Raw genomic sequence first — 23,319 nt, forward strand, 5'->3', positions numbered from 1 at the left:
AGCTGGTCATCAAATACAATAGGACTTGTCCAAAATAAAAGAAGGGCAAACTAAGTTAAACTCAAACTGTAGCTGAGAATACTGAGGCTGAAGAACATAATAATACATGAAACTATCACTGAGACACGCGTGGCGGTCATGATTGGCTGCACTCCTCCTGGTACCCCTCAGACCACACACACACACACACACACACACACACACACACACACACACACACACACACACACACACACACACACCATAACACGGGTGCCTGTGGAATTTGTGCAATGTGGGAAATTTAAACACTTTATAAAGTCAGTGAGTGTAATTATAAACAAAAACGTGCAATGTTTTCCTCCTCGGCTAGCATTAGCTTTCCTGTCGATAAAATGTAACTTTAATTGTGCAGCGACGATGTGGGTTGCTTCTCTTCTGCGGCCGGTAGATGGCAGTCTAGCTCCCTCACAGTACCAACAACTATCGCAGGACTCTTGACCGTGAAGGACCAACACTGAACTATGTCAAGGGTATCCAAGCAACATTGGTTTCTATATGAATAAATATTTGCTCATTATTCATTGTTATTTATTTTTTTGGGGGTGTAAATTCCACAAAATAATGAGGAAATATAAATAATGATGCAAAATATTAATTTAATAATCACAGCTGAATAGACAGCTTTTTCTCAGTTTGACAGAGGACAGTGTAGTTGTAGTTGTTGTTGTTTTTAAACAACAACCCTCACATTGTATTGGAAAGAATACAATTACAATACAATAGGAAAAATGTCAATTTGAGAGACATCGAGAGAGTGTTTTTAACCATTTTGGGGCAATTCACTTTTATTTTACACCCTGTTGGGCTAAAGCTCCTTCAGGCTTCTCCACCCTCCACCTCCTGCCAAGGAGGACGTAAATGTGCACGGCGGGAGTAGGAGCTTTCGCACATTGTGAGATGTGTGAGACACAGTCGCAAGAATGGTGAGGACAGAGGGGCTATTTTAGTGAGCCACTCACATGAGCGCTGGAATCTATATATCTACCCTCTTTCTGTCCTTCTCAACTCAGAAAAAGACGCCTGTTACTATTTGTCACCTGCTGTATAAGGTAAGGAGTCTTATTTTGAAATTTTGAAGAAGGCAAAGAGCTAAAAGTTCAATTGAATTGAAGAAAAATTAAACACGTTGAAAATAAACTTTGTGTGAACTGAAATTTCTACAAAATTCACCAGAAACTAAAAAAAGACAGGAAAAGAGTTTTCATGTGTAAAAGAGCAATTATTGATTGAGAAGTTCTGATTATGGAAATATATTTCCTTATAGAAAGCTCTTCATGTTACATGTGTGAGCAAGAGGAGAGAGTAAGAGTGGTATCTTTCTCTTAGGTTCAATACACAAGCCTTTAATAGCAAACCTCAGTCTGGTTTGGATTTATGTTTTGTTTGGTATGTTAATCCTGTCCTTTGCCTCATTAATTGTTGACCTGTCACCACAATTTCTACACTGTAGTATTTGTCTATGTGTACTCTATTTTTACCGTTTGACATTCTTATACCTGTTTACGCTGACTACGACAGTCAGCATCACGATAGAAAAATGGCCAAAAGAAAATGATATGATTGAGAAAAGACAGTGGGCAGTGGAAAAGACAGAAAAGCAGTGGCTGATTTCATTGTTTTGCACTTTTACAGATATTATAAGAGGGCCAGACACACTGAACAGCAACCATGTCGGAAGCGTGAGTAACCCGAGCCATTTATTTTCATCGCACTGTGACTCACATTTTTGCACAATAACAAATTGCACTTATTTTCTTTTCTTCTTTTACAAATGGACCTGCTTCCATCCTGTGCAGTCCGGTGAGTCGACCACAGTGTCCAACTAAAAAAAAAAAAAAAAAAAGTGTCATCAATAATCCTGACTCTATTTGTTACTTCACTAAATTGTGGTGCAAACTTTGTAAAACATTGTATGTAAGGATTTGTGAAATCCAGGCTGTGTCGATACTAATGCCATGATCACACACATGATGTTCACACAAATATTTCCTAAGTGTTCTCCTCCCTGTTTTCCAGAAGGCAAAGCCAAAGATCTCTGCATCCCGCCGGCTGTTTCTGAAGGTATCTCATGGGCTCCTGCTGCAATGCAGACAAAGCCTCACTCTAGAATGTCCATTTGCCTTGTAAACCGTGGCCTCCTCCGCTTGACCACATGCCATTTTGTGTATTCACGTGCCAGACCAAATTGCTGAAGAAGGCCATGACGATGCTGGACAGTGAGAGGCAAAGCAGGAAAGACGAACGAGAGAGAATCCTGGGTGAGAGAGTCCCGGAGCTCCAGCTGTCAGGCCTGTCTCTGCAGGATCTACAGGTATCAACTGTGTGGTGAAGAAGGCACTCAAATAACTCATCAAATGCAGTCAAGCAATGCTTGAATCAAACATATGAGGCAGAAAATGAACACATCTTATCTGCATCTGACCTCTCCCTGCAGAATCTTTGCAAGGAGCTGCACCAAAAGATTGATGTGGCGGATGAGGAGCGCTACGACGTTAACGCCAAAGTGGTTAAAAATAACATGGAGGTAGGAAGGAAATCACAGCTGCATCCTTCAACAAGAAACCTCTTTAAATGCATTACAGCATACTGAGTGGATGGTTTTACTGACAGCTGTTTTGGTTGTTTGTGTTTGTGTTTAAAAAAAAAAAAAAAAAAAGATCCAGGATCTTTCTGGTAAGATCTTCGAGCTGAAGGGCAAGATGAAGAGGCCTGCCCTGAGGAGGGTCAGGGTGTCTGCTGACGCCATGCTGGGAGCTCTGCTGGGCGCAAAGGTCAAGGAGTCCGTGGACTTCAAGGCCAACCTGAAGACGGTGAAGAAGGAGGAGGAGAAGGTACGCATGGCTGCCTTCCATTTCAGTTTCTGATGAAATAATGTTCAAAGAAAAGCGTGAAGACAATAACGCCGGACAAATATCGCTGCGACTGCGCACGTTTGAATGTGAAAATACTCATTGAGAGAAACCTTTTCAATCCCACAGAAAGAGGAAGTGACTGACTGGCGTAAGAACGTGGACGCCATGTCTGGGATGGAGGGCAGGAAGAAGCTGTTTGATGCCGGCCAGTAGGTGCGGGATGAGGTGGGATTCAACCAGAAGGTGTTTGCAGGTGCTGCTCACTTGACCATCATGTGAAAAGTGACTGAATGACAGCGGTGAGCATGTTTAACTTAAGGACGATATCCATACCATACATATTGTTGTGTAATGTGTTGTATTATGTAAAACATATGTATTTACTCTATCAGATAAATGTATTTATGTTTGTGCAGTCTCTAGCATCCATATTTATTCATGAATTCATGTTATGTGTCTGACATTAAACATGCTGATAATAAAGAGGCAAGCATTGCACAAAATACTGATGGCATATTTTCCCCATTAACTAATGTAAATATAAAATGATTGTTTTACCTGCTCATATGGTTACAATACATCTGATTTTAAACAAACAAACAAACAAACAAAAAACTTCAACTGTGTATGGTGGGCGGGGGCAGGGGAGGGGGGGGGGGCAATCACTTATTCGAGAATGACGTAATTATTTTTTTGTGCACACACTCGTACACTATTTACGGAAGCGTATTGCATTCACTTGGCAAAAAATAAATAAATCTGTTTTTCAGTGTAATTATTTCTGTTTTTCGTGCTATTTTTTTTCCAGCCCAGTTTTTCGTGTCAATTTTTGTCCATCCTGTTTTTTTTAAGTTTTATTTTGAAATCCCGCGAGAAAACAGTAGACAGGTGACTCTACGGCATGGATGTGCTCTACGGTGGTGACACGAAACCAGTCTGAATGCACTTCTAATGCATCATTTTGTATCCATGGAGCCATGATGCCATATTTATCCAATTGATCCCGGAGAAACATTGCCATGTGGAGAATATCTGAATGGGCTTTCCTTCCAAACAACCGCAAAGTCCTCAGACGCCTACGTAAAGTTGATAAACTAATTGCAATGCCATCTATGTCACTTAAAGACAGGACTATTTCCCAGTGTCTTAAACCCATGTCAAAATAGAATTTGATTGAACTGAACAAGCTGGCCATGTTTGCTTCCGCTATATCCAGCTCTCAATCAAAGAATGGAACTCGGGGAAAATAGGGCGGAAAAAAATTAGGACGAAGAACATTTTTTTTTTTTTTAAATTTGCCAAGTGAATGCAATACGCTTCCGTAACTATTAAATTATTTTAATTATAATGATGTTTTAAATCACCATCCAGTCCAGGCGTGCCATTACGATGCCACCAGAAAAACGTTAGTTGCTAAACATCCGGGTACTTTCCTCCCATCGCCTCCTCTCATGGCGAACATTAAACGCCCAGTCGGGCTTTCCTCTCTCATTTATTAGTTCATTATTATGTTTGTTGCTTTGGTACACTTGCGTTGCTATTTAATGTAAACGACGAAATTTCCAAAGAGGTGCTTCTTTAAAAGAAATTTAAAAAATAAAATAAAAAATAAAACAATAATGCCCGCCCCCTTTTTTTTCTTTTTTTTTTGTGACGCAGCCTCTGTGACTGGATAAGCTGAACGTCAATCACTCACGTTGACGGAACACCGCCGTACGCTCCAGATACAGATATAAATATGCCGTCCACTTTACACACGCACGACGATACGAGCTAAATTTACGCCTGTCTCGCAGCCCAGACGGGGTAAGTCGACATTTTGACTCTGTCATCCATTTAATTCTTGCTCTCGGGAATTTGACTGACTCGTTATTAATTCCATCGCGAGTCTGATAGGGCCTCGGATCTCGGTGAGTAACGGTGGGTTTTGCTAATATTTACATGCAGATTGTGAAACATTAGACATCCAGGTGATGGCTTCTTCAGGGAATTCTACATTTTTTTTTTTTAATCTCCGCGTTAACGTAAATGATGAGGGGCGTTTAGTGGCTGTGTGCGACTTTTAGTTGTAAATGCTCAACACTTTTTTCTTTAATGTTTCGTGTGCGCAAGTTTTTGCCAACAGGTTCCCGCTAAGATGCGCGTTCTCCTAAAGATACACGCGCTTAGAATGATGGTTAACCTTCCAAGTTTAAATTCCAACCAGTTACTTCACAACCTGAAGACCTGGTGACATCTTCTGACCCGCTTAAATCCTTATTGAGTGTCAACATGGTAAATATGGAGGAATTCTTTCTCTGTGTTAAACTCAAGTTATACACATATAACTCAATGCAAATGCTCACTTGCTCTTAGTAGAACCTGCAAATGGCTTAACTTTATTGTTTCATTATGCAGGTCTCTGCTTGTGCCGTCCTCAGATGTCCAAGTACCGTCTCATCCTGCTGCGGCATGGCGAAGGTGCCTGGAACCGGGAGAACCGCTTCTGCAGCTGGGTGGACCAGAAGCTCAGCGAGAATGGCGTGAAGGAGGCCCAGGAATGCGGGCGGCTCCTGAGGGAGCAGTGCCTGGAGTTGGACGTGGTGTTCACCTCCATCCTCAGCCGCTCCATCCAGACGGCGTGGCTGGTGCTGGAGGCCATGGGTCTGGAGTGGATCCCTGTGGTCAAGTCGTGGAGGCTGAACGAGCGCCACTACGGCACGCTGATCGGCCTGAACCGAGCCGAGATGGCCCAGATACACGGGGAGGAGATGCTGAAGCTGTGGCGGAGGGGCTACCATGTCACTCCGCCTCAGATTGACCAATCCCACCCGTACTTCCTGGAAATCTACAACGACCGCAGGTACACCACGTGCGACGTGCCTAAGGAGGACCTCCCTCGAGCTGAGAGCCTGAAGGAGGTGTTGGACCGGCTGCTGCCATACTGGGAGGGCACCGTGGTGCCTGAGCTACGGCAGGGCAAGACCGTGCTTATTTCAGCACATGGAAACAGCTGCAGAGCTCTGCTGAAACACCTGGAAGGTATGCCGCTGAACAGGGACGCTGCTCCCGCTGCTTTTGTGTCTTTGTGAATGGCGCCCCAGTAAATGGACTCTCCAGCGGCTGTTTCCAGACACCAGAGTCATTCATCTAGCCCCCCCCACCCCCACCCCCACCCCCAAAAAGGGGTGTTTGAACCTTTCGCAAAAAGGTCATTTAGTTTGTGTTACATTTGACTGCAGCCACCAAGTCCACCCTGACCTTTTTGTTGCACCCAGGCACCTCTGAGGCCCTGCGTGCGTGTGGACACTCAGGAACCTGACGCACATGAGCGGTTGCATAACATCATGCAGGAGCTATTGGATTTTTGGAATACACCCGGCAAATGATCAACTGGACTGCATAAATGTCTGCAGGGCATAATATAGACAGATCTGACAGATTCAGATTCACGTTACTTTCTTGAAGACCCGTTTGCAGATCTGTGTTGCAATACTGGAAAGCAGGCGTCCAGCTTTGCCACGTAATTACAGACAAATCATCAGCACTGCATATTTGCATGCAGAAATCAGTAACAATAGATCAGTACCTCAAACTACACGGAACCACATGAACACTGACAACCCATAAAAAAAGCCTGAAAATAAAACTGACTTAGTAGGCAGAAGTCAAATAGACATCAGCCAAGAGGAGTGCAGCGTCATTAAGCAGCCTAATCCTTGCTCTTCTTTTCGCCAGGGATTTCGGATGAGGACATCGTCAACGTGACCTTGCCCACTGGCGTGCCCGTGCTGCTTGAACTGGACGAGAACCTGAAGCCCGTGAAGCCTCGGCGACTCCTGGGAGACCAGGAGAAGATCCAGGCGGCCATCAAGAAGGTGGAAGATCAGGGAAAAGTAAAACTTTCCGCTTGATGGCGCTGAACACTGGTCCGCCAGTGCCAACCACGACGCCATCTCTCTCCCTCTCTCTCTCCCTCTCTCTCTCTCTCTCTCTCTCTCTCTCTCTCTCTCCCTGTGCAATTCTATCCTGTGCTTTTAGACCTTCAAAAAGTCTTAAAATGACTACATGTCTACAACTGATGAGGCTGAAAGAACAAATAACATGACAGGTGTCGTTATTTTAATTGTTTACTTAAAGGTCCCATATTATATTTCTAAAAAAAAAAGGATTCATTTCTTCTACAAAAAAATTGTCTGCAAACTCAGCAGGAATTGAGAATCGTCCTTCTGTTGCTGCTTTTGCTCGCTCTGTTTTTCAAAGGTACTGACACGTCGCCGAGGCAAAGGTACATTAAAGCTTAGCAGGAAGATGGACAGCTAGTAGGTGGATACCAGCGAGGCTGCAATGACTCAGCATTTTTGTTATCTGTGCAACGCTGCTCCATTGGATTAGAATTTAAGATGTGATATTTGGGATGATATTGGACCTTTAATGAACAGGTGTGTGTGTGTGTGTGTGTGTCTTCCGATAAAGTTGCCGTCACTGAAACGTTGGCCTGTCCCGTATACGGAACTCTGCTCAGCTGGGGTGGGGGGTGGGGGGGTAGGAGGAAGCTCAGGAGATGTACTGTAAAATGTTTCTGGCCTGTGTTTGGCTGAGTACCACTTTTTGTTGTTTACAACGTATTTTGTTCTCGTGGAATATTTGCCCCTAAGTGTATCCCCGCACCTTGAACCCGAAGGTGCCATTTATTTATTGACCTCCTCAGCGTTACATCCCGGAGAAGGGAGGAAACAATTCTGTTACTTGTTAAGATTTTGAGAAAACGATTGATGTTTTTTGTAAGTTACTGTTGAACGTGCCCTATGGTGTTCCCTCTGTCACTGCCCTGCACATTGTGTCTCATTGCTGCACTACCGTGTGTTACTACTGTGAGTGGCAAAGGCTGTTTTATGGTACTGTATGTTGCATGGCGCCCCATGTTCAATGCACTGCACTCCCTGCCACGACTGTTTCGTACGCTTCCGAAAGGTCATGAGTATGCATCTCTGCAATGCTCAGTGGAGAGAAAAAGAAAAGAAAAAAAAACAAAACATCACTGTGATTTTATGTGAGATGATTTCAGGCGGGCCAGGCCCTCACGAAGGAGTCTGCATCATCAAATAAAGATGAATTTAATTTTTCACCCCTCTGGTTTGTTGTGTGGCGACGCACATTTGTCACATCGTTGTGGATTTTGTCAAAGCAATGTGTGACAGCCTGTTGGCTGAGATTCTCAAAAGAGTTCCAGGTGGTTTTAAGCTGTGGTGTATTTCAATTGCACACACACGTTGTCTGACAGAGAATCTCTCCAGCACACCTGGTGATAACTCAAGTTGACACTTTAGTCCTGAGCAAACATTGTTCTTCAAGAAAACCACAGGAAATCAAAGCAGTTTAAACCTGTTCAAAAAGACATCAGTCTTGTGTGACCATCGCCGAGTCGGAGGCTGAGCAGGCGGAGCTGCAGCTCTTCTTATAAACCTCCGGCTGTCCTCCCTCCGCTGAGTCCAAGCTACAAAAGTTTACTTTGCTCCGTCGACTGGGTGAGTTGGATGATGGTGATGATGTTATGCTGTTCTAGAGTAGATGGATAGATTTGTGTACTTTTCGATGCATGTCACTGCTGTTTCACTGTTAAAGTTAAACAAAGTTTCAATTGAAATAGGAAATTATCATTTGATGCTGCGAGAAGATTTAAGAAACTAAGATAAGATGAGCCTTTACGGTCCCACAATGGGGATCATTTGCATACGAAGTGCTCTAAATTCTCTAAATTCCCAATGGTATCAAATGATTCGAACTCAGTAACTTGGAGCTGATAAGTCACATTAGCAATGACGGGAATTGTTTGTCGTAAAAGTGAATTCCTTCAAATCCTCTTTTTTTTTTTTTTTTTAAATAGACTAATAAATTTCACATATGTATCTTTTGCAACAAGTGTTTTGAATTATTTTGTTAGTAAATCTTCCTAATTGACAATATGAACAGGTTGCAGACCTAAGATCTAATCTCTAAGGGGTAATTATTGGACGGGAGAAAAAGCAAAACCAAAGCGGGAAATTCCTCGTTCACTCGCAAACGTATCGCTCCTTACTAAAAAGTCCCGCCACGTCTGAACTCGCGCACTGAGCAGACGAGTGTCACCGTGGAAAAGTCTGTGCCTTTACCTTAGATGGTGCTGGAGATTAAAGATCCCAAACATTTGTGTACGTAACTCTGGAGCGCTGACACGAGTGGAAGAACTCGGAGAACCTTTAGGAGGCTGTGCTGCCATCTCCTCAGCTGGGACAGCTGGGACAGTCTGAAGGTGGTCTCTGCGTGAAGGAGATGCACCTGTGGCTCTGCTTGATGAGCAGAACAACTCCTGAATTATGCACATGCAACATGCTGCAGGGATTTAGACCCAACATGCAGTGAGGCTGGTCCAGCTGCAGTCAGCACCCTCCTGACGACGGGCCTGGCCTGTCTGGGGGGGGGGCGAGCGGCGAGCGTCGTTATGGAAACCCGCTGAAAACTCTGTCCCATCGGGAGTCTGCGGTTATTCTGGGATTTGCCAACGCGCTCAGCAGCAGGTATTTTCCCCAAGAATAAACCAGGCCGCTGTCTTCTCTGGCCAAAGCCAGGACACTGCAACTAACAGCGCCTGTGTGCTTCCTTAAAAGGAGGCAGAATACAACATCCCGGGCTGACGGGATGCAGAACAGGGAGTGAATGTCGCCGCTGCATCTATTTCCATTGACTGGGCGGCTCAGGAGGAAACTGCAACTGTCCTTATTAAATTCTGGAGGATTCAAACTGCTTATTTTTTTTTTTTTTTTTTTGGTTTGGCTTGTTCACCAGTGGCCAAGCTGCAGTTTCTATCCTCCAGTTTGAGGCTATATCTCTTCCATTTTTCTTTCTTTTTCTTTTTTTCTTTTTTTACAACATACAATATTGCGTGTTAAAATGCTCACAGAAACGTACACGCTCCTTTAACACACACAAACATATTGGGTTTTTTTTTTGTTTTTTTTCCACGAGCAGCCGAAAAGGTCAGCGCAGCTTGTTGTGGCTTGTAAACTGTGTGGAATTTGTGTCCTGGTCAGGGGAACTTTTTCATACGTGACCATGTTTGGTCATGTGGAGTAAAGCGCTGCGGCTTCTTGATTGATTGCAAACACCTCTCAGGCAACTGTTTATTCCATAAGTGCCTGGGAGCACTTTCTTTATCTCGTAACCACAGCCTCCCCCCCGATTCCAACTGCAGAGCTATCTGGGGTCACACAGGCCACGACTTGGATGAATTTGATGCTGCTGGCAATACATTACGTGCGATAAAAAATAGTGTGCGTCTGACGGCCCAGTGCGGATTATTAATGATCTTTGCATCTGTACAGATTCAAAAATAAAAACAAAAATGCCAATGAGTGCCACGGTTTGAAGAGTTTGGCGAGTGCAGTGAGCAAATTGATGTTATTCTTAAAGGATTCACTCAGCTGTGGCTCTGTCAAACACGCCATCCTGGATCTTGATGTCTTTATGTGACAAGTTGCTGGAACGATGGAGACGTTGATCCACATTACGGCGGTTCATCTCGATCAAGATGTACGTTGCGATGTTTCCACCTCTTCTCCTGTTCTGTCCCATGCACCCGAGCCGACAGCCAACACCCTACTGGCACAAGAAAGTTGTGTTTTTTTTTTTAATGTAGAATGAGTAATGAATGAACAATGTTACAAGCCTATACAATGTTGTCATGCACCTTGCAGTGGCATTAGCCGTGATCTAGCCCTACAAGTGCGGCTAAGTCTTACAAACCACCTGTGTGGTGATTGATGAGGCAGCTGCTGAGGATTTGTGCATGTGTGATCTGAGCATCTGCATTAGAGAACATATATTTAAAGGTTTTCACTTTAGGTTGTCAGAGTGGTGAGGTTTGAAACTCAGAGAACTTCAGCAGCCTGGTCATGTCGGGAGGCCTTCAGCGGGGCCGGTCACCGAGCCCTGCGTTGGTCCATTAAGTCCTCAGTGATCCGATTCTTTTGTCGGAGGAAACAGCTGAGTTCCTGCCACCCAAAGAGATCTCACATGTTGACATTTGCAGCTCTCTAATGCTGTTTGGGTTCGGCTGAGGGCGCGAAGAACACAGGCAAAGAGGAACAATCGGCGCTCCAGAAATAGAACCATTCACTCCGAGTTCAATCAATTGTGAGAGCACCATCCAAACTCCACCCACCTTTGCAACAAGCTACAATCAATTGATGACTAAGGTGTTGAAAGTGAAACAGTTCAAACGCCCCTGAGTGGCAGTAGCCAAAGTAGTAAATCTTTGGAACTCTTTTATCTTTTCATATAACAATAACCAAAACTGCTTTTGTAAAATATTGTTCTCATTTCTTTAGTTCTGCCACTTTGTCCCGTGACATCATCTTCCTGGAAAGCTCTCAGCCACCTCGTACTGCCGGTGGAAGTCTCTGTCCTCTCTTGACCTCGTGACTGTTTGTATGCCTTTGGCGACTTGTTTACGGCGCCCACCATTGTGAACCTAAACTGTTATATCCTCCCGCTCCATTATGAGCACGCTCCCAGTGTTCGGTGGCCTCCTCTTCAGATGTAAAGATTGCCATACCTAAGTAACTGGGAGGCACTGAAGTGGCCCTCTCACACAGCGTTACATGACCTAATATGACCAAAAGCTCAGCGTCATGCTAGCTGTGCTTCTTCTTGAAGACGATCCCGCTGCTCGTGTCACTTCGGTTGAAGACGTGTGTTAAAGGTTGGGGGTGTAATTGCTCTAGAAGTTTCCTTCTATTCTGCATATTTTTGGAAGTTTCGAAAAACTCCTCAACTGTTGACTGACCGAGCCGCTGCTTGTGGCACAGAATATCATCGAGTCTGTGGGCTTAGTAAAACCTTTTTTGTTTTTTAAGTCTTTCTGGGATGTAAACAGACTTTTAATCATGCTTCACGCGCCGCACGTTATATCTTTACATTTTACAATGCATTGTCAACACACACCTATTCAAGAGGGACTCTCCTCATGTTTCATGAGCCCACTGACCGTTTGTCTGAGGGTTTAGCGGAGTTCAGGGGTTGACAGATAATTGAAACGAACGAGGGGAGTTTAACTCAAGAACTAATATTCTGTACCAGCCCGTGAGTTTAAAAGCTGCCCTGTGACTGCCAGGTTGACATACTGTCCTCTTCTTCGTTCTGAGGAAGAATTTTGGCTGCTTTTTCCACAGGGAATAACATGGTAAAGTTGTTTTTTTTTGTCCTGCAGCAATTTATGTATCTGTTATTAATAGTTTGACTTATATATTGTCTGTTTAGACAGTGTAAACAGGAGTTTATGAAGGATTTTAGAATATATATATATATAAGTGTGTGTGTGTGTGTGTGTGTGTGTGTGTAATTTTATTTATTTATTTTTTAAAATATGTCGAATAATATGACTAAGCAAAGCTGACAATTCTCGGAGGGTGTGTGAGTTTAGAGGTCGGGGAGGGAAAAGCGGGCGTGATGTCGGGGGTGGGGGGTGGGGTGGGGGGAGCAGCACTCAGGCTGAAGAAGAAGGAGGTTGAGAGAGGAGGGGAAGGCAGCGGAGAGAGGCAGGCTTTGCCTTTTCTGGTAGTTGAAGTCTCTGCAAGAACAAGCAGGAATTCTCTGTGTGGCTCGCGGTGCAGATATAAGCCAGACTGTGGAAGTTGATATATGAGGAGAGGGGATTCACTCTTGTTCATGGGCTCCTGCTTCAGCTACTGTTAAGGTACGGTGAACCAACAGAGTTCTTCTTATTTCTGCTGCAAAGGCTGACTGGCTGGTGTTTGTTGCTGTTGTTTAGATTTGGAAGTGAATGTTGGTTAATTGTCTTCTTTTGAAAGGTCATTGTGCTCATGAGCGATGCGTCTCAGACTGGCGAGCAAAGTGCGATGCTTTCCCTGCTATCAGAATGTTGCTGAGGAAAACATCCCGGTCTTCCTACACCAGCACTGGCGTTGGCTGAATTCAAGCTGGTTTCAAAATCCCATCCTGATTGTGCCTTTCAGTGACGCAAGGAGACTCTTTTCTGGCTGAATCATGGACGACTTTGACCAACGCATGGAACTGAGGAGGCAGAGGAGGGAGCAGATACGAATCGATGCTCAGACGTGAGTGTTTTCCAGACTTTGTGGGTAAAAGTTGCCTCAGGTGGGCAGGTGACCTGTAGCAAGACACCTCAAGTGAATTAAAGCCTTGTTAGTTGTCAGCTTCACACGTACAGCAGGTTTGATCAGCAGCTTTTCCACTCTAATAAACAAACAAGAAAGACAACAGGTTGTTTACAAAGGAAAACACAAGACCCCCCCGCCCCTCTTCATCTTAAAAAAAAAAAAAGCTGCTAAGCCACACTTGTAGATGGTTTAAGATTTTCAGTGTGTCCTCTTTTGATTGGATACACTCAGAAACAGGATTCCCACTCTCTACCAGTGCTGAATTTCAGTGCATTTTTGTTTTATTTGACCAAGAAAAACACACACACACACACACACACACACACACACACACACACACACACACACACACCAAGACCACAAGGCAAGGAAGCTGATGAGCAGATAGGCGGGGCTTACATAGGCTATTGGAGCAGCAGGGCCAGGTGCTGACAATCAGACCCTGCTGTTGAAACACACTTTAAAGCACCTGCAGTTTCTCACAGTGAACTAATTAAATGTGTGAGTGGTGGGTTTTTCCAGCCCCTCCTCTTTCTTCCGGGGCTTTTATCAGGCTGATTATCATCAGTCTTGTTTTCGACGGAAAGGGCACTTTGTCCGAGTGTTTTCATATCAGATGTTCTTCCAGAGAACGCAATGGAAAAAAAACAGAGACGTTCCAAACAATTTTCTCACAGCGGTGCAGTCGGCCCTGCCAGCAGCGCCAGCCTCCTCCTCGGACTCCTCGTTCTTATCTCAGACTCGAGCGTACACACACACACACACACACACACACACACACACACACACACACACACACACACGCGCGCGCGCGCGCACACACACGCACACAGATTCAGACTGCAGTTTTAGTTCATTTTATTTCTCTCATCATCTCGTTCCTCTCGTTCTTGTTTTCCATTCACAACCTAACGTTCCCTCGCACACTAATCTGGTGTCTTGCTACTCTCATAGGCACTGCTGGAAATCAGCCCTTTGTGATGTCACAGAGGGTGTCAATACTTCATCGCCAATTCCCCAAGATTAGTGACAAAAACCCACAGCTGGGTTTTCATTGTTTTTGCTATGTGCAAACATGTTGAAGATCCAACAAAGCATTCATTTTGATTGGAAGCTAAGACCCAGTGGGAGGTCGTAAACACAGGGCTAAATATGCCAGGGATTTTTTATATTTAAAGGTTTTTGGATTATAAACAGCAAATGTTGCTCTGCTGACATCTGGGACGAAAATAAATATGGTATTGATGAATATTTGAAGCAATTGTTGCAATGTTCCATTGTTAGCGGGGGCGGCACCAATGATGACGATGAGGAGGAAGTTCGGGAGAGGAGGAGACGCGCTCGTGAGGAAAGGAGGAAGATGAGGGAGGCAGAAGATGGTGATACCCCTGATGTAAACAACGTTAACAGGTACCCCACCACATCCTGACATGGCACAAAAAATAAGGAGGTGACATCATTTGAGGACAAAGCAGCAGCAGCAGCAGCAGCAGCAAGGCCAATGGCTGTCATGTTTATTAGTCTTGAAAAGTCACTCTCAGCTCCAACTGAATTTAAAGCATTAACTTGGATTAGGAAATCAAATTCTTTAGATAGGCTCCAGTAAACCCTCGCAACCTGAGTGCAGGAGAAAACAGATGTGGAAGCTGGATGGATGGATGGATTGATGGATGGATGGATGGATGGATGGATGGATGGCTGGATGGATGGTTGGATGGATGGATGGATGGATGGATGGATGGCTGGCTGGATAGATGGCTGGATGGATGGATGGATGAATGGATGGATGGATGGATGGATGGATGGATGGATGGATGGATGGCTGGCTGGATAGATGGCTGGATGGATGGATGGATGAATGGATGGATGGATGGATGGATAGATGGCTGGATGGATGGATGGCTGGATGGCTGGATGGATGGATGGATGGATGGATGGATGGATGGATGGATGGCTGGCTGGATGGATGGATGGATGGCTGGCTGGATAGATGGATGGATGGATGGATGGCTGGCTGGATGGATGGATGGATGAATGGATGGATGGATGGATGGCTGGATAGATGGCTGGATGGATGGATGGATGGCTGGATGGATGGCTGGATGGATGGGTTTTTCAGCTGGATTTGATGCTCCTGCAGCTTGACGGAGGCCGAGGCCCCCGCCGCAGCCGACGACGATGACCAGGCTCTGCTGGAGCGGCTGGCCAAGAGGGAGGAGCGCAGGCAGAAGAGGATGAAGGAGGCCATGGAGAGGCAGAAGGAGCTCGACCCCACCGCCGACGCCGCCAACGGCACGGAGGAGCAGCCGGACAGCGGCGCAGACAACAGTCAGCAACGGGTGGAGGAAGAGCGGGAGAAACCAGCCGAGGAAGTGGCGGTGGAAACAGACTCAAAGAAACAGGAGGAAGACAAGGAGGATGACGAGAATGTAAAGTAAAAGCGGTGGAATCTGGTTTGAAAGTTTGACATGAAACTAACCTGATGTCGTCCGTTTGTCCTGACAGGCGGCGGCCGAGGAAACGGTCACACTAAACGCAGCAAATGAGGTACAGTTTGTCTCACTCTCCCTCTCTTTTCTCCCATCGACTGCCAAAAGCAGATCTGAATTCTTTTTCCAGGAAGAGACGGATAATGCAGCAGCGGAGGAGGAAGAGGAAGAGGAAGGGGAAGGAGGAGAGGAAGCGGCAGCGGAGGAGCAGCCTGATGAAGGTGTTGCTGAGGAAGCTGTGCCTGATGCTGAAGCAGAGGAGGAGGAAAAGAAGAGGGGGGAGCAAGCGGAAGAGGAGGAAAGACAGCAAAAGGAAATGGAGGAGAAGCAGCGGATAGAGGAGGAAGAAAAGCATCGAAAGGAAGAGGAGGAAAAGCAAAAGAGAGAAGAGGAGGAAAGACTCAGGGCTGAGGAGGAAGAAAAGCAAAAGAGAGAAGAGGAGGAGAGGCTGAGATTGGAGGAGGAGGAAAAAAGCAAAGGGGAGGAAAGTGTCCAGCAAGAAGAGGAAGAAAAGAAAAAGAGAGAAGAGGAAAGGCAAAAGAAAGAGGAAGAAGAAAGACAGCTGAAGGAGGAGGAGGAGAAGAGGCAAAAGGAAATGGAGGAGAGGCTCAGGCGAGAGGAGGAGGAAAAAGTAAAGAGGGAAATGGAGGAGAAAGTGAAGAGAGAAGAGGAGGAGAAGCAGAGGAGGGAGGCGGAGAGGAAGAGGAAAGAAGAGGAGGAGGAAAAACGAAGGAAGGAAGTGGAAGAGAAGAAGAGGAAGGAGTTGGAGCAGAAGAAGAAGGAGGAGGAGGAGAAGCGGAAAAGGGAAGTGGAGGAGAGGAAGAAGAAGGAGGAAGAGGAGAAGAGGAAAAAAGAGGAGGAGGACAAGCGCAAAAAGAAAGAGATGGAAGACAAGAAGAAGGAGGTGAGGAAGGAATTTTGTCCTCTGAGATGATGAGTCATTTCATTTCACCAATCATCATCCTTCTCTCTCTCCTTCTTTGAGTTCAGGAAGAAAAGCCAAAGAAACTCGGGTTCAAGGACAAGGTGGAGTCACTCGGAGTCACCACTTTTTTTTTTTTTACTCTCTCAATAAAAAAAAAACAAACAGCTTCATGTCCTTCTGTGTCGCCTGGCAGTTTGAAGCGGCCAAACAGAACGCCTCCCCCTTCGAGAACAAACTCAGGAAAACTGAGAAGCCATCAAGGTAAAGTCACGCTCGGCCTCTCAGCCTCCCGCTGGGGTTTTTTTTTTTTTTTTTTTGTATTTGCCGTCGCCATCGCTCAACACTCTTGTGCCTCTCCAGGGAAGCCGCCGGCGCTCCCGGCAAGCAGGACGACGCGGAGCGGCAGGAGGCCGAGCGCAAGCTGCAGGAGCTGAAGCGGCGGCGGAACGACGCAGAGAGCGAGGAGCTGGAGAAGATGAAGCAGAAGCAGCAGGACGCCGAGGCCGAGCTGGAGGGTCTGAAGAGGAAGAGGGAGGAGAGGAGGAAGGTCATGGAGGAGGAGGAGAGGAAGAGGAAGCAGGAGCAGGAGGACAAGAAGGCCCGGGAACAGGTAGAGGCTCGCCGTCCTCGCAGGTCCTGTCTGTTTCCTTTCTCATCCCAACGGTCCGTGTGGGTTTGTGCGTCGGCCGCAGGAGGAGAGGAGGAAGATGAAGGAGGAGATTGAGAAGAGGAGGGCTGAGGCTGCGGAGAAGAAGAAACAGAAGGAGGAGGAGGTGGGCACGGTGAAAGCCACCTTCAGCATCAGCACCAAGGGATCGTCCAAGGTGAGTCTGAAGAGGCGCATCCCCCCCCGACAGCTCTGCTCCATCGGATCAACGAGAGAGAGAGAAAAGAAATGACTCAGATAAACGTGTAGTAAAAGTAAAAGTGGTCACTGATGAAGTCTGTCATGAACTTGGTTGTAGAGACCGAGCTTGTGAAAACACGCTCGTTGCACCGTTCCCATGTTTGCTTGTATTTTCAACTCGTTGGACGTTACAAATCATTCGTTCAGTGACGAGGCTGGAGGTCAGCAGCCACTTCAAATATGGTCCTCGCATCGCCAGACACCACCACCGGCTGCTTCTCCTTCTCCTTTTTGTGCCCTTTTTTGTGACTATTTCTGGAGGAATGTAGAGAACTGCGCGTGCAATGTTTTTCTCTGTGTGTGTGTGTGTGCTGGCTCTCTCACAGCCATACTCTCACGTGTGGCAAGAACACGGTGACCTCCCCAGGGATGGAGATCCGTGCGGGCTGAGCCGCTGATCCCCGTCCCTCCCTGGACGTAAACCTCAATGTGTTTCTTACAGATCGGAGAGAAGGCGGAATTCCTCAACAAGTCAGCCCAGAAAAGGTGAGAAAAAAAAAACAACAACAAGTGAACGAAAAGATATAATGACCGGACAAGTTTTGATACTTGACACTGTAAAGACGGCCCGCGCGTTGTTTCGCCCACAAAGCACCGCCTCCAGAGTGTCTCACAGCCCCATGGTCACCAAGATCGGCAACAAAATGGACCAGTGGGCCTCTGCCGCCCAGGTGAGACGACAGTTTATCCACATTGTCAGAAACGGTAGAACAGGAAGTAGCATTGGAACGTCTGAACACACTGACGAGTTCGAAATCACGTCGACGTGAAATTCTAAATTGAACATTGTCTTTCTGTAAAACAAGGAGAAGATAGTGCTTTATACAACAAGTAGTAACACCAGTACATAATAATGGCCAGAGATTATAATAATAGTCTTGAAAATAATAACAGTAAGTACAATGAAACACTTTTTAACACTTTTACACTTTCTTTTTTTTATATGCAACAACATCTAAAGCAGGAACTTGGTCTGGATCTGATATACAAGGCAAAACAGTGAACAAATACAATGTGTATTTTCTTCATAGAGCTAAAGATGTTTCCTTTTAAACAAATTCTCTTAAATGGATTCAAGTTTAGAAAGACGTCGGGCATAGTTCGGATTAGGTGAGTGGAGCTACAAATTATAGTCCTCTGCTTTAATCTATAGGCAGGTTTTGGAAATCATATATCCTCTCTGTGTAAAATCCTAACAAACAAACAAACAAACAAACAAGCAAACAAACAAAACACCCAGCTTGATCACGTTTGACATTCAGTTTTCGCCTCTTAAATGCACTAATGAGTGGAACCTAAACATATCTAATCCCCCCCCGGCCCCCCATCGTGCTTCTCCCTGCAGGGAAACAAGGAGGTCAAGTCCCCCAAGTCCCCCCTGGCTGACATCCCCTCGGGAGGCGCCCGCAGCATCAAGAGCATGTGGGAGAAAGGAAACGTGGGCGGCTCCGCTGAAAGTCCGGCTCCGGCCCACAAGGTCAGGCAGGCGGACATAACCGACGTGTTGCCGAGTCGCCACCGACACTGAATCCCCGAGCGTTCGGGACGCCTCTTCTCTTTCTCGCAGGACCTGCCAGTGACCAGAGGGGGCGTGACCGGCCGCGTCAACAACTGGGCGAAGCCTGCGGAGGCGGAGAAGACGGAAAAAGTGGCGGCGGCGGCGGCGGCGGCACCATCAGCTGCGCCTGCACCTGCACCTGCACCTGCTGCGTCATCACCGTCACCAGCCAAGCCGGCTGTGAGGACCTGATCTCTCTCTCTCTCTACCCCCCCACCTCTCCCTCTCTCTTTCTCCTCTTCCTTCCTTTTCTTTACACCACGTTGTTACCAAAATAGACTCATCTCTCCATAGTGCGTCCACTCTGAGTCCTACCACACTATATTAGTCACTGTCAGCCACCAGCCACCAGCTGCAGCCGCCCAGCCTCGACTGGGCCAAGTCGCTGAGTAGAGCGACACCACACGGACATTTATTTTATTTCTTGGTTTATCTTTTTTGGAAGGAGGCCTGTTGGCGCCCACAGCATGAACCTGAGAGGGGGGGAGGAAAAAAATTGAGGCAGGAAGAAAATTAGGACACAAAGCAGCCAGCAGTTTCCAGCGTCGGCGGGCTGAATTCCTGCATGTGCAGCCGTCAACACCCCATAGGTCACCTGCTGCGACCTCTTGTCCAGGTTTTTCTTTTTTTTTTCAGATCAGATTACAACCTGTAAACAAGTCGTCGCTAGAAACGCTTTTTCCCTTTTCATATGTTGCCCTGAATGGAAACTCGCTGCAATCTCATCTCAGGACCGACCGTGTATTTGGTCACCTCAGTGTGAGGTTCAAAGGCTCCCGCTGCCCTCACTCTGTAGTCACACACACACCCACTCTACACACGTTACAACACTGATAAATAACACACAAGTGAAGCTGACGAGGGACTCATCATTTTGGTTCTTTGGCTTCCTCAATGGGGCCGTTGAGGTCGTCTTGCAAAAACACGGCGCCCTTGACTTGAAGCCGAGACGCCAGCTGGCGAACACGTCCACGCCGCCTGTCATGCTGCCCCGCCCCCACCGGGCAGCATGACATTGTTCTAATGGGAAATTTACGAGCGAGAGAGATATCTTTAGTATCAAATGTTTTGGGAGCGGCGGCGGCGGCTGCGACTTTGGCCTTACTTGTGCTGCAACATCCCCCTCTGACGGGTCGAGGGAACAGAACGTCTGTGCTGGTGAATCGGTTCCGTCTCGCTGCCAACGCCACAGTCTCGGCTGCCCCCCCCCCCCCCCCCCTCCCCATTCCTCTCAGCCCTAAGTTTAATATTTCCCTGTGTGATCTGTCCACTCTTTACAACCATCAAGTGTAATAATAATAATAACGATAAATACAGAGAATGAATTCAGCACTGTGAATTTCAAGTACTTGAACTAAATCATATCCACATCCATTACAGGCCTTAAAGTATTTGATGGATGTTTGTCTCGTTTGTCTCAGGATACGAAACCAGGTGACAAGCGCGGCATGTGGGAAACCAAGAAGAGTCCTGCACCTGGTGCACCTGGCAAGGTAACACATGCACATGTGCAGACACGCACACACACACACGCACACACACACACACACACACACGTGTTGTGATTCACACAGATTTATTATATCCCCTGCAAAAGTCGTGTTGGCAGCATTTGGTTGTCAAAGTCTTTGTAATTTTAGAATGCCAAGTTCTACTTTTACCTCCATACACTTTTATTTATAGATCAGACTTTTATGTCACACTTTGTAAAGGGCAACTTCTTTTTAATAAAAAAGTAAGCCATTTTGCTTTAAATCCATCTTTAACCGCCGATTATTCTCCCTCTGTTTTCTTCACGTCAACAGTTGTCCTTCGGAGCCAAGGGCAAGTTTGCAACTAATGGTAAGATCAAACTAGGCAAATTAAATCATCAAATGCGGGAGTGAGTCAGACAACGTTAACTATTTAGCGGTGGCCAGGCTAAGCTAGCAGGTCTTGTTTTCCATGCGGCCTCTCTGTACAGGAGCTCGATTACAAAATGACACGGTGGCCTCCGTAATCGGCGGATTAACGTGCTGAAACAGAGGGTTTACGTTGATTAATCCAGGATGAGGTCGAGTTTAGTGGTAATGTGCCTGCCCTTCAAAACATGCCTCCGGGACGGCCGTGTCCCACCAGAATCCCTCTGTAAGCCTCAAGTCACTTGCCATAAATCAAATTGGCTGCTGTAAAAAAAAGGGAAAAAAAAAGAAAAGAAAAAAGTTGGACGGTGGCTCAGCTCTTTGGCACTGCGGTCTATATTTACAAGTAACAAACCACTCGCCCTGACCTTGTTTCCCAGTATAAAGAACCTTGCAGACTCCTGGGATGGCTGTCGTACCTCCGCAGCGCCGGCCGGTCACCCAGCGCCACCTGGGTCGCCTGGTGCCAAGCCCGGTGTCGGCGGGCCCTCAGGCATACCAGTGCGCAGCTGCTTGATTGTCACATTACAAGTTACTTGCTTTGTGCCTGAGAGGAGGTGGGGGGGGTGGGGATTACACAGTGTTTATTTACGCAGCACTTGTACTCAGACTCTGGGCTTATTTGCTCAGCACCGCTAATAAAGCGCTAACATGTAGCCAAGCCGTTTGAGCCCCCCCCCAAGGCCCATGAGATACACAGAGATTTAAGCCCAGCGACGCTGTTGTTTCAGCCTCCTGCCGGTGTTCAGGCGGCTCGCTCCAAGCGTGAACAATGGCAGTGGAGAAGTGTTTGCCGAGCTTCGGGCCCCGGAGCCCTAAATAGCGTTCCTTGTCGTAACCGAGCGGCTTCTTTAAGCAGAAATAGATCTCTGAGGAATGAAGTAGAGGGCAAGTGGCAAAGTTACAGCTTTCAGTCACAAGGAGAGGCACTCTCGCTTTGGCTCGGGCGGGTGGGGGGTATGTAATACACTTTAAATTCACATGCGTTAATGGGCCTTCAATGTCTCTTTCTGTCTACCAGCAGGTGTGAGGCCCTAACCAGCGGCTCTGGTCCCTTATTTAAATCAAGCTTTCCCTGACCAATCACAAGCCTCCGCCACCGAACGTGCCTCCTCTTCGTCCTCACATGCTTTGCTGCGTTAAGTTCACGCCAGTGTGGGACAAAAACATCGGACCAAGAATTGCACCAGCACCAAAAGTCTTTGGCATTTTCCCAGCTCTGTTACCGCTGGAAGACATGTTCACTTTTTACAATATCCAGATGTTTAACGATACTACGTTGCTCCGAGGCCTCGCTGCCACGTTCACTCCCCCTGCGATGTATTAGAATGTAGCTCCTAGCATTAGCATCTGTGTGTGATCACTTCTTCTTAGTCATTGTAGCAGCGTTCCAACTGATCACGTGTCCTCTCTTTAACACTGAGCGGTCAGCCTGTACATATTTGACTTACTCCATGTGTTCATTCGTTTCTTTTTGCAACTTGAATATTGAATTGACAGCATTAATAGGAACTGGGTTCTCGTTGATCCGCCTCCACAGACATGCGTCTTAAAGCGACACCGTGTGTTTTTTTTTTTTTGTACTTTGAGCCGATGCTTTTCAAAGATGATCAGAAATCATCTTGAATGAGTCGGTGACCTGAACAGGTAAAAACGCTATCCCTGCCAATGTTACAGCTCCCCCAGCTGGCCTGCTACAGGACTATGTGTTTGGTTGCCTGCCAACCTGGCACCCCCTCTCATGAGAACACATACATCCACAGTCCTACATGAGGTCACCTGTTTTCCTGTTGCTAGACCATAAATCGGAAAAATGCTTTTGACGATACTTTAACAGTATCTGGATACTTTCACTGATGTTAAAGTTCTCTGGCTTTATCGATCAAGCAGCCTTTTAATGAAACATGAAACATGAGAACGTTTTAAAAAGCAACTATATACGACACTCATTTTTTAATCAATCAATATTTTTTTTATTAAATTTGTCAACTGTGATGCAATGTACATTTTAAGTTTTTTATTCTCTGAAGAGCTTTTTGGATTTCATACTTGGTAGCAAGAAAAAAGAAAAGTCACATGTAATAGGCCAAGACAGTATCAGAGGTATGTTTTGCTCTCACCCAGTAACTGCTTGACACGGCTCAGTCTTTCAGGGGCTTAACAACCGTGTGTTCATCCGCGCTCTCTGTTTTATTAATGCCTGTAATAAATCCTCACCTGTGGCACGGATGGCATTCCCGTCAGTCCGCCACGCATGTGACTTCACCGCTGCCAGCATGAGTGTGCCTGTGTTGTTGTGATTGATTGCTTTTGATAGATTGTCGAAGCATTACTGTTTCTTTTGCAGCTGCAGCAATAAAATAATCCGAGAAATTAATAAAATGATGAAAAATGTGGACTGATATTTTCATTTTTAGCATTGAAGGAAACGCCTGCTCTAACTAGGTGTGTGGGGGTGGGGGGGGGGGTTTATGGAGCAATGTAACTC

At 46.2% G+C, this 23,319-nt stretch overlaps 3 protein-coding genes across 9 annotated transcripts; all 3 read left to right on the forward strand.

Annotated features, from left to right (window-relative positions):
• Positions 1 to 762: 762 nt before the first annotated feature.
• Positions 763 to 3,399, forward strand: LOC142904573 (troponin I, slow skeletal muscle-like). Its single transcript, XM_076050761.1, has 7 exons — positions 763 to 1,091; positions 1,675 to 1,725; positions 2,059 to 2,103; positions 2,222 to 2,353; positions 2,477 to 2,566; positions 2,700 to 2,873; positions 3,021 to 3,399. The coding sequence occupies exons 4-7, from the start codon at positions 2,243 to 2,245 to the stop codon at positions 3,105 to 3,107; spliced, it is 462 nt and encodes a 153-aa protein (XP_075906876.1). The 5' UTR covers positions 763 to 1,091; positions 1,675 to 1,725; positions 2,059 to 2,103; positions 2,222 to 2,242; the 3' UTR covers positions 3,108 to 3,399.
• A 1,194-nt stretch (positions 3,400 to 4,593) lies between these two features.
• bpgm (2,3-bisphosphoglycerate mutase) lies at positions 4,594 to 8,001 on the forward strand. Of its 3 annotated transcripts, none has more exons than XM_076050746.1 (3): positions 4,594 to 4,700; positions 5,292 to 5,915; positions 6,612 to 8,001. In XM_076050746.1, the coding sequence occupies exons 2-3, from the start codon at positions 5,315 to 5,317 to the stop codon at positions 6,785 to 6,787; spliced, it is 777 nt and encodes a 258-aa protein (XP_075906861.1). In that variant the 5' UTR covers positions 4,594 to 4,700; positions 5,292 to 5,314; the 3' UTR covers positions 6,788 to 8,001. The 3 variants fall into 3 exon arrangements, with proteins under 3 accessions (XP_075906861.1, XP_075906864.1, XP_075906862.1); XM_076050749.1 differs by having other exon boundaries at positions 4,602 to 4,700; positions 5,315 to 5,915; XM_076050747.1 differs by having other exon boundaries at positions 4,682 to 4,804.
• Positions 8,002 to 8,293: 292 nt separating this feature from the next.
• cald1b (caldesmon 1b) lies at positions 8,294 to 23,225 on the forward strand. 5 transcript variants are annotated; one of them, XM_076050745.1, is made up of 19 exons: positions 12,432 to 12,606; positions 12,887 to 12,988; positions 14,336 to 14,461; positions 15,192 to 15,480; positions 15,557 to 15,598; positions 15,671 to 16,444; positions 16,531 to 16,566; positions 16,659 to 16,726; positions 16,826 to 17,075; positions 17,158 to 17,289; positions 17,815 to 17,858; positions 17,965 to 18,043; positions 18,718 to 18,849; positions 18,940 to 19,110; positions 20,352 to 20,423; positions 20,736 to 20,772; positions 21,212 to 21,388; positions 21,853 to 22,593; positions 22,629 to 23,225. In XM_076050745.1, exons 2-17 carry the CDS (start codon positions 12,918 to 12,920, stop codon positions 21,214 to 21,216), a joined length of 2,328 nt encoding a protein of 775 aa, XP_075906860.1. In that variant the 5' UTR covers positions 12,432 to 12,606; positions 12,887 to 12,917; the 3' UTR covers positions 21,217 to 21,388; positions 21,853 to 22,593; positions 22,629 to 23,225. The 5 variants fall into 5 exon arrangements, with proteins under 5 accessions (XP_075906857.1, XP_075906860.1, XP_075906859.1 ...); XM_076050744.1 differs by having other exon boundaries at positions 21,856 to 22,593; XM_076050742.1 differs by lacking the exons at positions 12,432 to 12,606; positions 21,212 to 21,388 and adding an exon at positions 8,294 to 8,401.
• Positions 23,226 to 23,319: the final 94 nt, after the last annotated feature.

The sequence above is a fragment of the Nelusetta ayraudi genome, unplaced genomic scaffold, assembly GCF_046127955.1.
Source record: "Nelusetta ayraudi isolate G7.1 ecotype Tasmania unplaced genomic scaffold, CSIRO-AGI_Nayr_v1 ptg000129l, whole genome shotgun sequence".
NCBI lineage: Eukaryota > Metazoa > Chordata > Actinopteri > Tetraodontiformes > Monacanthidae > Nelusetta > Nelusetta ayraudi.

Bases quoted from the DNA above. Each gene is read 5' to 3' on its own strand.
- LOC142904573 (XM_076050761.1), top strand. From the start codon at position 2,243: ATGACGATGCTGGACAGTGAGAGGCAAAGCAGGAAAGACGAACGAGAG. The intron at 2,354-2,476 runs GTATCAACTGTG...CTCTCCCTGCAG, and splicing joins TGTCTCTGCAGGATCTACAG to AATCTTTGCAAGGAGCTGCA. The intron at 2,874-3,020 runs GTACGCATGGCT...TCAATCCCACAG, and splicing joins TGAAGAAGGAGGAGGAGAAG to AAAGAGGAAGTGACTGACTG.
- bpgm (XM_076050746.1), top strand. From the start codon at position 5,315: ATGTCCAAGTACCGTCTCATCCTGCTGCGGCATGGCGAAGGTGCCTGG. The intron at 5,916-6,611 runs GTATGCCGCTGA...TCTTTTCGCCAG, and splicing joins TCTGCTGAAACACCTGGAAG to GGATTTCGGATGAGGACATC.
- cald1b (XM_076050742.1), top strand. From the start codon at position 12,918: ATGGACGACTTTGACCAACGCATGGAACTGAGGAGGCAGAGGAGGGAG. The intron at 16,567-16,658 runs GTGGAGTCACTC...GTCGCCTGGCAG, and splicing joins AACTCGGGTTCAAGGACAAG to TTTGAAGCGGCCAAACAGAA. The intron at 20,424-20,735 runs GTAACACATGCA...TCACGTCAACAG, and splicing joins CACCTGGTGCACCTGGCAAG to TTGTCCTTCGGAGCCAAGGG.